The 13,370-nt window shown below is 35.2% G+C and overlaps 2 protein-coding genes across 3 annotated transcripts; one reads left to right on the top strand and one right to left on the bottom strand.

Annotated features, from left to right (window-relative positions):
* Nucleotides 1–3,767: 3,767 nt before the first annotated feature.
* LOC144468194 (E3 ubiquitin-protein ligase KCMF1) lies at nucleotides 3,768–8,913 on the bottom strand. The gene is made up of 8 exons (XM_078177504.1): nucleotides 8,687–8,913; nucleotides 7,119–7,286; nucleotides 6,901–7,040; nucleotides 6,560–6,759; nucleotides 5,997–6,183; nucleotides 5,706–5,917; nucleotides 4,945–5,389; nucleotides 3,768–4,783 (listed from the first exon to the last, which is right to left on the bottom strand). Exons 1-8 carry the CDS (start codon nucleotides 8,700–8,702, stop codon nucleotides 4,580–4,582), a joined length of 1,572 nt encoding a protein of 523 aa, XP_078033630.1. The 5' UTR covers nucleotides 8,703–8,913; the 3' UTR covers nucleotides 3,768–4,579.
* On the top strand, nucleotides 8,579–11,895 carry Dhpr (dihydropteridine reductase). 2 transcript variants are annotated; one of them, XM_078177507.1, is made up of 5 exons: nucleotides 8,579–8,678; nucleotides 10,605–10,688; nucleotides 10,761–11,007; nucleotides 11,084–11,276; nucleotides 11,344–11,895. In XM_078177507.1, exons 2-5 carry the CDS (start codon nucleotides 10,623–10,625, stop codon nucleotides 11,441–11,443), a joined length of 606 nt encoding a protein of 201 aa, XP_078033633.1. In that variant the 5' UTR covers nucleotides 8,579–8,678; nucleotides 10,605–10,622; the 3' UTR covers nucleotides 11,444–11,895. The 2 variants fall into 2 exon arrangements, with proteins under 2 accessions (XP_078033633.1, XP_078033632.1); XM_078177506.1 differs by lacking the exon at nucleotides 8,579–8,678 and adding an exon at nucleotides 9,729–9,925.
* Nucleotides 11,896–13,370: the final 1,475 nt, after the last annotated feature.

Here is a 13,370-nt window from a genome sequence, read left to right as displayed (position 1 = left end):
GTTTCCATTTACCACAAGAATTTCTACAATCGTTCGAAATGAGACTGTTATTTGAATCTCTACAAGTGGCACTCTTTCTTTATTCGACGAACAGCAGATAAAAACATGTAGATCAAAGGTTTGTCAGTCTGCTGTCCGCTTACGGTATACACACGTGCACGCTCACGCGTTTGTCCGGAACGTACGCCTGCGTATACATATAAATGGATTTGTGTAGTAAGTAAAATATAGTTTGAAATCGAAGTCGAAACCGTTGATTCCGCTGAACGGGAAATTTTTTCATCGAATAAAAAAAGAGATGGAGAGGAGAAAGCGCTCTTTATAATCCTTCCGATTTTTTTTGATAACTTCTTGGCGGCATGTTCATGCGAATTCATTGCCAAGTTTGCTTTTGTTTCCGTCAGGAACGTTTGTCGCAAATAAAAGAACATAGTTTTACTAGTTTCTTTTTTTTGGAAACCTTTCGTTACAATAGTCAAAAATTGCGTGATGTTCCCCGTTCCATTGCCCAGTGGCGGATTATTTGTACCGTACATTCATACAAATTATACATTAGTTATTAATAATATTTCCGCGATTTTAAATGAGGATTACCAATTTTTATTCTGCATTAGGCTTCTCGAATGCATAATCCACCACTGCTGCTGCATCTTGAAATGAGCGTAAACATTTCGAAACGAAAAAATAGGGAAAGGAAGAGAAAGTTACGACAACTTTATATAAAGGCCGTACTCTCTTTACGGTTACGCCAGGGTTTCAATTTATCAAAGAAGTGAATGAAAAGTTGGTAACGATGGATCAGCGTACGATTGGAAAGTAGCTGAAATTATTGGGCAATGAAAAAAGCTCGTCTAATCAATTTTTATAAAATTTGTCTACCGCACTGATTCAGCTTCTTTCGCACAACTCACTTGATTGAAGTTGAATAATTTGTTCAACGACAACAGCTATTTTTAATTTTTTTTTTAATATTGAAAATCATTGAAAAATCTATTGACAGGCTTCTGATAGTTACAGAATTAAACAGCAACTTAGATTTCAATCAAGTTCCTACTGACCACGTGAACTTTTTTCACTGCCTAATATGTTGCGGATTTTCGATATTGATTATAAACGAAATAATGAAATATTAGCTAATTTAGACATGTCGTTTTCAGCGATAATTACAACTTTCTGGGACAACCGCAATGTAACACTAATTACGATCAATCAGATTGTTGCTTGAGGGTTTCGAAATTCCGGAAGTGACGTAGAAACAAGGGAAACGACGCTACTTTACTGCGGACAGAACAGCGGCGCTTTGGAATCGTGAAAGAAAGAATCAAAAGGCGCAGCACGTGCTAATCGTCGACTTTATATGCAGAAAGATGAATTCGATACATAGGAAAAGTCGTAGCCACTGTCGATGTTTTCGTCGCTTTCGTTTTCTTGTCGATTAATGGAAATTGAATTTTCGTGTTGCATGCTCGCGCAGAGTCTTGCTTTGTTCTGATCCGCGTGACAAAATGTTTTTTTTCCTCTCTGTCGAGCTAATGCATTCTCCGTAATCGATGCCATTTCTTCAGGTTGCGAAGTCTTTCGTCATTTTAATATCTTTCTAGCAGCAACGATTATATCCGCGTTTATGTATTTATACTGCAGGATAAAAAAAAATTGTTCACCTTATGTAATTGTTTACGCGTCCTAAAACCATCCGGTTAACAAATTGTAAGAATTTTTAATTACAAGATCGACACTTCTCCGAAAGGTTCCCTGTGAAATTTTCAGGCAATTCTTGTTAAGGCAGTTAGTATATTATCTTTTTTTGTTCCTTTTGTGTTTAATGGCTTTTTTCAAGTTTTCTTTTCTTCCTTTCTCATAGTGTTAATTGTTAATTAATGAATCGCAAAGTACACGGGAATACGATTAATAAGGAATCAGACAGAAGTTCAACGAAAGATCCAGGAGGATGAGAGAGATATATATATATATAGAAAGAGTGAGAGAGAGAGAGAAACGGAACGTCTCGTCTTTTAACACCTTTGGTTATTCGTAACGTTAATATAATTATAAATTCGATTCCGAATTTGTACGTTCAAAAAAGCCGGAACACGCGAGAGCATGTAAAGACAATTAAAAAATAATCATAATAATGAAAAGTCACACGCTACATACTTTATATAATTTTTTATCAGTTTATATGTATATGTATAAGTGTGTATATATATATTTATATATATATATATATATATGTATAATTTTACTTTGTTGTTTTCATCATCCACGTCTGGCAGATACACCCACAAAAGAAAAAAGTTAAAGCAACATAAGATGAGAAATTAATACAAAGAAAAATTAATTACAAAACGAAATGTACACAAATGGATTAACGAGGAAATCTATAGTGGAGAAATTAAAAAGAAAGAGCGGGGGTCGGGGGTGTGGCTCAAGAAGGTAGCAGGGGCTGTTATGAAAGGAGAAAGAGGGTGGAGATAATCGAAACATAACTAATTACTTGTTTTATACGCAAGCTGGTTCAATTTGCGATTCTACTTTCAGTAGAATCGTTGGATCATAATACGCGTAATGCACTTTCTCGTACGTTACACGCACGTGTTCAATGCACATTTTTTTTTAACATTTTTGTCCGTCGCGTGCGAAATAATCTTTTCCTTCTTCCTCGTTAAAACGCGAGTCGACAAATTAAGTTGCCGAACAAAATAAAACAAACAATGATTCAGGTGAAGCCTCTTACACCGAAAAAGAAAAAAAAACGAAACAAAACACACGTATAAATATATAGTTTAATCTCGCTTCGTACCGTAAAATGGAGCGATTAGATTTTCCACTTTTGGCGAAAAGAAAGAAACGAAAGATAATAAAATGCCGTGCGGTAATTAATCATTTAAAAAAAAAGACACGAGCACCTAATAAATATATTTCGTTCTTTTTTAATTAAGTGCGGTTTGGGTTTCCGTTCAAAAAATAATTTAAAGCTCAGTCTAATCCCTCCATTTTCCAACAGCGATCGCTAGCGCAGCTGTAACATGCCAAGGGATGGCCCGCCAACCTAAGTTCAAGTACACAGTATTGGAGTAATTAATTCTGCAAGCATCGAAATTGATTTGACATTTAATCGCGACCGTCTCGATTACTCTTTCCATTCGATAACTGTACCGCGGGATTTTATGCATTTATAGAATAATCCACGTTTAAAGTACAATACATTTAAAAATACAATAAAATTCATCGAGATTTCCAACTTATAGAAAACGATTTTTGTAAAATAGTCCCTAAGCATCTATATTTGCATAAACTTCCGCAGGCTATCGAAGCATCTAGTAATTTTTGTGTATACGTCTTTGTAGAGTGTGTGTGTGGACAATTTATATTGCTGAAACGGCGAGACATTAAAAGTTCTTTCATGGTCGATCACTGACTTAATATGTTCTGTTCTACAGTCTAAATTTATCAACCCGTTAACCACAAAAGATAAAACAAAGTCATCAGAATTGTGTGATCTTCAAACTCAGGATACTATACATTTGTTTCGGTTTTAAATAAATTCCCAACTATTCCATTTAGATTTCCACAAATTAAGATCTACAATCTAATATGAACAATCTTTAAAGAATTTCCTACATCTTTGAACAGGTTCTCTATTTTTAAAAGTAAGAAAAGAAATTAAAGTACGTTTGTGATGTTTCTAGCAAGATTAATTATTCCAATTGTTACTTATTCATATGGTAACTGGTTAACAGGTTGAATCACAAATAGACCAACCCAGGTGACAAATAAAACCCTAATTTTATATAAAATACATGGTTCGTATCCTAAAAGCAAACAAAACGAGAATACAGGATATGTTAGCTGCTAATAATTGAATAAAATACACAATAATCAATGTAGGAGTTAAAAGATTGATTTCGCCAGCTCTTTCAGGTCCGGAGTTGTAAAAGCATAGTGCATACGACGGGCACGGTGCGTTTTTTTTAAGTTTCTTGAGTTTTGTGTATCTACGGAACTCTCGGTGTGATACGAGCAAGATGTACATTTTGAGTATTCTTTCGCCTTGATCAAGCGTCGGATTCTGTCCAAAAAATGTCGCCTATAATACGCAGTCACGAGTAAACCATGAAACTTTTAATATTCTTCGTCCGCATCGCCGTGCTCTGCGATCCTATCTCTTTCTTTTCTGCCAGTCTCTTATAATGATCTAGATCAACGTGTGTGTCGTGACACAATACAACAGAAATTTTTCAATATGGAAGAACGTGGCAAGACTCGCTGAGGAGCGTGCACGCGAAGTTGTGTATGACTGCAAGAAGTGAGTTATGTACATTATTTGCATGTGTCGGCGAATCAGCCCTTGCCCTTGTTCCATGTCACAATAACGACAAAAAAGATGGCGAGATTAGAGAGTTTCATTTTGTTTGGAAAGTGATAAGATAGGGAGGGTGAGGAGGAGGGCATTCGAATAATTATTAATATATAATATTATAATAATAACAATAATGATGAGGTGTTCTAAACAGTGCTAGGACTAGTGCTAGAGGGTCCTGTGAGGAGTCAGGGTGGGTGGGTACGGGCTAAGGAGGGGTTAGTGTGGGGGCGGAGGTTCTGTAGACTGGTTTCTGCCATCTACAGCCCTAACCGGCTTCCTACGCGAAGAACCTGTTACTCCGACTGGACCGACTGAACTGACTGGACTGACTGGACTGACTCTAAGGTACGCTGGTGTCGGGGTCGCTATCGGGTCTCTGATAGTTCTACTAACTGGTGGCGGCAATGGTTGTTGCAGTACCTGCATACAAAGATTTCAAACATTATTTTACTAGCAATCTGACTGTTTATTAGTTCAGTAACATTTTAGGTGTCTACAAGTTGCTTATCTTCCCAAATTAAATTGAATTCTCTAACGTTTCCAGTTTATACAGAATAGATTCAGCTTAAGTACTGACTTACCAGTGGCTGAGGTAATACACTATGCATCAGTGTTTGAACCCTAGGTGGATTTTGTGTCGCGAGGTTATTTGAGTTTGGGGGCGGCAATCCTTGAGTCTGTACACCTGTTCCCACGCCATCAGCAGCAGCAGCCTGAACAGTATGCGATTGTTGCGTAGACGTTTGCGTCACGTTTTTACTCGTCGCTTGATCCCTTTTCGCCTCCTGAGATAAACTTAATTTTTTTGTAGAAACGGTCGAAGCATTGGCGTTCGGGGTCTCTGGGCTGGTTGTGGCAGTAGTTGCGCTCGACACTGGCGTTTGCGCTGCGGACTGCTGCTGTATTAACTCCGGTAATGTTTGAGACAGAGTACTGACGATTAGTTCGCGCGTAAACAAGCTCCTGTTCGCACTCTCGCGCTCAATGTTCTGGAGATGTAAGTCAGACAGAGTACTCGTAATGCATCTGTAAATGTAAAAAGAACATAAGTCGAACATTTCAGTGCTATCCTACCGAGCAAGTAAACATGTGTTTGTTGCCTCGTGGTAGTTAAAAATAGCTGTGTATAGCGTTTACTCTCGACGGGATATCTTAAAATATAGCTTTTGGCACCTAGTACAATGACCGTGATATGCACGTTTAATGCTTTCCAACAAAGAACTAACATGCATGTATCTTATGACAGAATATATAGATAAAAATGTCGTGTACTGGTTTCTTATTTGAGAAAACCGTTATGTAAGGGTATGTACTAGCTGATTGAAAGATTTGATTAACATACCTCGGTAATAGAAACATATAGTTCTGTGAATTGGTAGACATTACGCCGGACGGGTTGGCCACATTGGTTGCATTATTATTACTACTCGCACTATTTGCTACCACACTGGTCAAAGTAGTAGAAGGACCTCCACTGGTAGTTCCTGCACCACTTACAGAACCTATGGCCTGTGGCTGCCTCCTAGGTAACCGTTCCAATTGTTGTCTAGTAGTCTAGAAATATGTTCTATTATTTATTCTGCACACCCTAGTTGAGTAAGACCTCTGATTCCAAATATCACTGTATACATACTCTAAATTGTTGGCGCTCCATTTGTAGCTGCATTTGCAAGTGTTGTAATTGCGAAGGTGTTGATGGACTCTGACCAGTTCCTAGACCCCTACGACCACCGGATAATTGAGAGAGTAACTCAGTAATCGGATCTATACCATCTCGACTACTCGGACTCAATACCCCGGTTGAACTGAAATGCATGGACCTGCAAGTCCAATGACACACTAATGAACATTATCTAAGATGAGATGACAATGAGGGACTGTTCCTTAAGTCTTATTTCGTGACCTTTAATATTCAGCGGCAATGTGTGCGAGGGTTTAATAATGAGTACCTAATGAGTTGATATGTTAAATCATTAAAATACAAACAAAAAACAATAGACCAACTACATGCATTCGAAGTAGACACACAATGCACAAATGCATTCAAGTTACTCAACCTACATGTTAGAATTTCTTTATATTGTCCCTGTTATCGAATGATTAACTCCCAAATTGTTACATTTTGGTTGAAACATATCGCAATCTTTTTCAGATTATACTGCAATGTTTGCTACACACGTTCGGCGATATACATACCTGCGAGGTCGTGGCCCACCCAAAACTCTAGATTGATGTAGCTGTACCCGTCTACCGCTGGGTCTAGCTGAAGATGGTTCATCTAGAAAAGAGATCAGGTCCCTTGGTCCACTACGATGCTCCAAACTTAAATGTGCCGCGAAATCATCAGTCACGCTATTAGGATCTCCTCCTGGAGTGGATGCGCATAAAGGACATACCTAGAACAGATTTGCATACTCAGACATTATTTTCTATTGCAAAATGTACTTGCACAGTGTTAATTGCATATGCCAAATCTTTTATTTGGTTTAATTCTCACGTATTTGAGTTTCTCATAAATTAAGACCTTTGTTACATACCACTTCAAAAGAGGTGTCTGGGTGATCAGCAGTAACATGTTCTTGCAAGGTAGCCTCTGTGAAACCCATTCTTGTACAATAGGGACAAGTTAAGGATTGTGGCTGCTCTATACTCACTCCCTCACCACCATAATATAATTCTAACAAATGACAGATAAGAATATTAATTACTACACTACCATAATAAATGAGAACAAGGAATTTATAAATTTTCTTACCGAAATCAGATCTAGTAAGTATACATTGCATTGGATGATCAGTGAGATGACGTGTACTGCTGGCACCTCCTTCGTAACAGCTAGCACATAAGTCATAGTCGAAGCACACTAGGCACTTATACCTGCGTCCCCGAAAATGACCCTTTAAGCAAGAGTCACAGCTTACCCCTGAAATAAATATGAATTTTTAACAAAGGTGAAAATAGAATCATAATTTCCATGAGTCTCGTAACAGAACAAACATAAATACTGTTGTTCCTGTGAAAGATATTTATATATATCGTATGCACAGGTATGTGTGCAGCAACCTTGGACCAAATCTATAAAAAGTAACTTGCTTCAGTCTACTTTTAAATTTGAATGCAAGTACATACAATTCTTAAAACTAAAATTGATCTACATTTTTATAGTGGTACATGGACTTTTAAAGAATGTTAGTGGTTGATCACTTGTAAATATTAAAGAACGTTGGAAGCAAATGATATAATATTATATTCAATTAATTATACATAACGAATGTATAATTTCTCACAATTAATTATACCTATATCAATTAACCATTGTTCATTGTATTGAAAGCACTATTTGTACTTATATAAAATAACATCACTTATGGAATTAGTTCATAGCTTGTATATTTTGGTTATTCACATGTTCCATTACAAAAAATGTAAACTAGACCTAGCAGAATAATATAAATATAAATGTAGCCTATGCAAATAATTTATAATTTATAGGCAGACAACAGATCAAAAGGTTTTCTTATAATCTGAATGCGATAATTGAGATATCGATAATGCTTTTATGATTGAATGCAATATTTGTAATTTTAATTATGTAACATGCAAGGATATAGTCTAATAGGAAAAACAATGTGTATTAACTTTGTTCATAGAAGTAGCCCAAGTTTTACTCCAGGATTGTACCATTTCAACTTAAAAAAAGAAAGTGTACAGTACTGTTTAATACCAAAATTATTATCTTTTAGGTAAATAAACAATGTTCCATTCTTCAAAGAATTGAAATTCCAAATTAAGGAAAAGCAAATCAAAAGGCAAGCTGAAAAATGAGAAACAACAGGAACATGTTCCAATATGTTTTACAAGTCTAACATTATGAGGAAGGGAAGGGGATTGAAGAAGAAAACTAATTCCAAAGTAGTCAGCTGGTAGAGCGTTCTGACAGCCGGCCAAAATGAATTTTTTCACGGAGTTTTTTTGCCTGCAAGGACAAAGCATCGGGAAGGAATGACATTGCAAAAAAATTGACCGAAATCATCAAAGAAGAACATTACAAATCTACAGAAATTGGAGTAATTTTTTAATAAGTGCTGCCATCTGGCCTCTGACATTAGACCCTTTGATACAGGGCTCATGAGAGAAATGTCTTGCAAAAAATCTCATGTGTCGCAGATCTCGTAACCTCGACAACGATTCCGCACGAATTGTCCATGCATGAATTCGAATCGCCGTTGATTAGATGAATTTACCATCAATAAGAAAGAAATTAGCGAACGGGGGAATTCGAGGCTGACTTGCCTGGCCAGGGAACAGCGCACACGTACGTACCTTCATGTCGATTCATTTTCCGTTTAAAATCTCATATACGCCGATAGCGCGAGGTCTCGCGATCGAACGGTTCACGAGATACGATTGCCTGCTCGCCACTGCGTTCACTCTTCACACGTTTTGCTCAGCGCAGCGGACACGATGGGAAAAACATGAATCGTCGAACAAAAAATTTCTCGTTAGAATTTCCAGCGTAAACCTAACCCAACTAGGCTACCGTGACGTCACGCTAGACCTACGCTCCCGGAGAACGTTGCGGGCAGGGTCTCTGTCGTTGCGACGTTGCCACTCTTCAGAACAAATCTGCGCGGAAAATTCAAATGTTATTTCGTACAAACACTTTCTTTAGAACAGTATTTTTGAAATTTCCGATTATTTCGAATATATATATATCAATGCAATAATTATACTTTGTAAACAGCGATAAATAAATCGTGAAAAGCATTTTCTTCGCTGATTCACAAAAAACAGTGACGTGCAGTAAATTCAAATGTTATTAGATATAATCGTTTGTTTACATTGGTGTTATGCAAAATTGTCACTATTTTCAATTTATTAATATAAAACCATAGAAAATGTCTCTTTTACTAATTTTACAAAAATGCACACACGTGAGAAATTATGATATTTTTGGTCATAGTCGTTCATTCACAACAATACTTATTGACAAATTATAATACTATAAAGATCATACTTCCTACGTGAAAAAACAATCCATAAAAAATATTTTTCTTGTTAATTTTAACCGGAGATACTAAACGGTGTATCCTTCGTAAAATTCAAATGCCCTAGCGTTCCCTTTCAAAGACTAACAAACAATAATTACTAACGAAAATTAAAGTTGTGCTGCGTTCGTCACAGAATAATATTATTTAATACAAATTTAAGTGTTTATGTTCATAAGCATCTACTTTTAAATATGTTTCAAGTATTGTATGTATTGCAACAAGTTCGAAGATTTTTCTAGTGATACGATATGAAACATTCGATTGACGATCTATAGTCATAGTTAATGTCGAGATTTGGCAATCTGGCACTCCTTTCACGAACTTTTCCGAGAGTTTCTCGTACGACTTCGTACTCTTCCGTATAAAATCGCGCAAATACCCGAAACCTATCTCGCGAAGTTGTTTCTGATTTATTGAACTAATGGCGAAAACACTAGGACGCGTCCTTGTATACGGCGGTAAAGGAGCCTTAGGCTCTGTTTGTGTTTCAACATTTAAATCGAATAATTGGGTAAGCTAAGAATCTATACGAAATGCTTTATTAAAATTAAAAAGACGAAACATCTGTTACATTATAATTGAGTCGGCTTTCTTGGTAATGAAAGTTCCGGCTTTTTTGTGTAATTTCAAAGAATATTAACTTTATAAATACTGTCTTCCAACTTCATTCATATGAAAATGATTCTAAAACATAAATATCATAAATCATTATAAATAATTAATTCGTTAATAACGAATAGTCGTTGTTTTCAGATATATGCTTATAAGCAAAGAAATTTCATTGCGCAAGATTTATCTCGAATGATGTGTACAATTTTTTTTAACTGTACAGAGTTTTTTTGTTATCTTTTTTTTTTAAGTTTATCTCGTGTTTCTTAAAAATTACGTCCGATATTTTTTTTTTAAATTCATCCGGTTCTTAAAGTTTTTTTAAATTATAATGTAATATTCTTACTAATTATTTTCTTAATATAAATATTACGATTCGCTGTAATTGTTGTTTAATTTTTAACTATGTAGGAAAATTTCATCAAGGTCAGATCTGGTGAACTACATCCTTTCACATTTTATCATAAGACCTTGTAATTATGCAGTCATTATGCAGAGACTTTTCATTGTTGAGAGCAATATTTTCTATGTTGTAAGGAAGCTATAAACAGTATTGTCACAAGTTATTTTCATAATTGCAGTGGGTTGGATCCATTGATATGAAACAAAATGACCATGCTGATGCAAACATAATTGTGAAACCTGAGAATTCCTGGCAGGAACAGGTAATTGCATACATTTATATATAAAGACATAAATCTACAATCAAATATATATACGTTTATGCAAATTTTTAGGAAACTGATATTCTCCAGCAAATTGCAAATATCTTAGAGGGAAATAAAGTAGATGGTGTAGTTTGTGTAGCTGGTGGATGGGCTGGTGGAAATGCTAGCCATAAAGATTATGTAAAAAATTGTGACCTTATGTGGAAGCAGAGTGTATGGAGCTCAGTCATTGCTAGTAGTATTGCTGCTCATCATTTAAAGGAAGGAGGTTTCCTTTCACTGACTGGTGCCAAAGCTGCAGTGGAGGGGACACCAGGTAAATAAACGTCTAAAATTATTTGAAAATGATTATTTTATGCTACAATAAATATTATACCATTGCATATAATTAGGAATGATTGGCTATGGACTGGCCAAAGGGGCTGTTCATCAGTTGACCAAGTCTTTGGCATCTAAAGGAAGTGGTATGCCAAAGGATTCTCTGGTTGCTGCTATTTTACCTGTTACTTTGGATACACCCATGAATAGAAAGTGGATGTCCAATGCTGATACCTCTACTTGGACTCCTTTAGAATTTGTGGCAGAGTATGTAATACATAATTCTCTTCTGCCTGCATTTATTACCTATTAATATTGTTGTTTTATTTGGTAGTCTTTTTTGGAAATGGTCACAAGGACAAGACCGCCCTACTAATGGCAGCCTTCTCCAATTAATTACTGAAGATAACAAAACAGAATTGATTTCAGTGTAAAAGGAAGGACGAAAATACATATGGGAACAAGAATTTATAAATACATCTGTGACAATACATGTACCTAATACAAACGACTTGTATTTGGTATTCTGTTTGAAGCCTTTATGATTTATGATATGAGCATTTAAAAACTTGTTAATGTAAAAATACAAAAATACTTTTATCTTTATTCCAATAGAAGTGCAACTATGAAAGTACCTAATCTAAAGATATTATTTAAAAAAAAAAAAACGTTATGATATGTTACACGATTTTCTATGTTTATTTTTATATGAATGTAGTATATTTTTTATAGCGACTATTACTAATTGATTGATAACATAGAATCTTCTGGTAACTATTATGTTATGCGTATGAAATGACGAGATATTAAAGATTATACAACAACATACAAATATACATGTTATAAATGATACAATAATACATATAAAGAATAGATTGAAAAGTTATAATTCAATGTCATTCTCATTGTCCTGAATTTCTGCATACCTCTCTGATACTATACATATAGTATAAATACTGTTATAAGACAAAATTTCGTTAGTTCTACTATTAGAAAATAAATATACAAATAACTCCTTTCTAGAAGAAAGTAATTATCTTGACCTGATGATATTTTCAATTTGATATTACAATATAACAATAGAAATTAAATATTTTATCCATGCAAAATTCGGATGCCTGAATAGCTCAGTCAAAAAAGCATTAGACTGCAATTAACTCTTATTACTTCCCAACCACTTGAAAAACATCAAAGTTTACCCTATCCTTAAGAAAGTGAAAAACCGTGATGACTCAGCAAGTTACCTAATCATCAATTTAACCCCAACCATCAGTAAAGTCTACGAAATCATAATCAACAACAGCATATTAGCACACTACAATTAATATAATATCATCCCGTACAGCCAATTTAAACATCAGCATTCAACCATCCACGCCATCCATTGCCTCTCCAACACCCTACATAATTAAATTCATGTCAAGAAACTAATTGGAGCAACACTTCTTGACCTTGAAAAGGAATTCGATTCGGTCTGGCTAAATGACCTTATCTTTCAAATTTAAAAAAAAGCGTTGCCGTCATAACTAATTCTCAAATTGAAACCTCAACAATACAACACAAGAATAACATTCCCATTATTTAGTATTGACATAGAAACAAAGCTGACAAACGAATCAGCCTGACCCCTGAACAAACAGATCGCATCAGTTTCTCCGTCTCGGGTTCATTAGCTCTACTCAAAAGAAACAAAAAAAAACCAACACAAGCTCAATATCAAGAAATACTAGGGTATTTCACCAAATTCCCCAGCCATATTAAAACTTAAACATAGGTTAAATCAATAATTTTAAACGCCACTACCTCGCGCACTCTGTTATTTAATTTATCAGCTAGTCTTAAGTGTCAAGCTTGTATGTTCACTTCCTATACATTATTAATTTTATATTATTATTGATCTTGAGTTAATATACTCAGGTTTTTTTTATCCGTATTAGCTACTCTTTTTTTCTCACCAATGTAAAAACCAAAACCTCAATATTAACCATAATTACATGTACCTTAGCACCGCCCCCATGCAAAACAATATACTATAAGACTGTACCGCTCCTGTTGCGTTATAACTTGAGTTTTAGTTATAAGGTCTTTTCTATGTTTATTTTGTATACAAGTCACAACTGACATGTATTTACAAGGACCAAAGTAAACTTTGTTAAAAAAAAGTAAAGCATTAGACTTTTAATCTAAGGGTCCAGAATTCGAGTTCCTGTTTGGGCGTTTTTCTTTCTGATTTTGGAAAGTGCAGATTTTTAAACGTGTCATGTCATTAATAATACATTAACTCCATCAACAAGCCGAAATAAAAATTTGTTAATAAAGTATGAATGCGAATATAGAAAAGTTAGTTTTTAAATAATACAC

This window comes from Augochlora pura, chromosome 3 (assembly GCF_028453695.1).
Source record: "Augochlora pura isolate Apur16 chromosome 3, APUR_v2.2.1, whole genome shotgun sequence".
Taxonomy (NCBI): domain Eukaryota; kingdom Metazoa; phylum Arthropoda; class Insecta; order Hymenoptera; family Halictidae; genus Augochlora; species Augochlora pura.
Note: the sequence above shows the minus strand (reverse complement) of the source record. Positions and strands in the feature narration are given on the sequence as shown.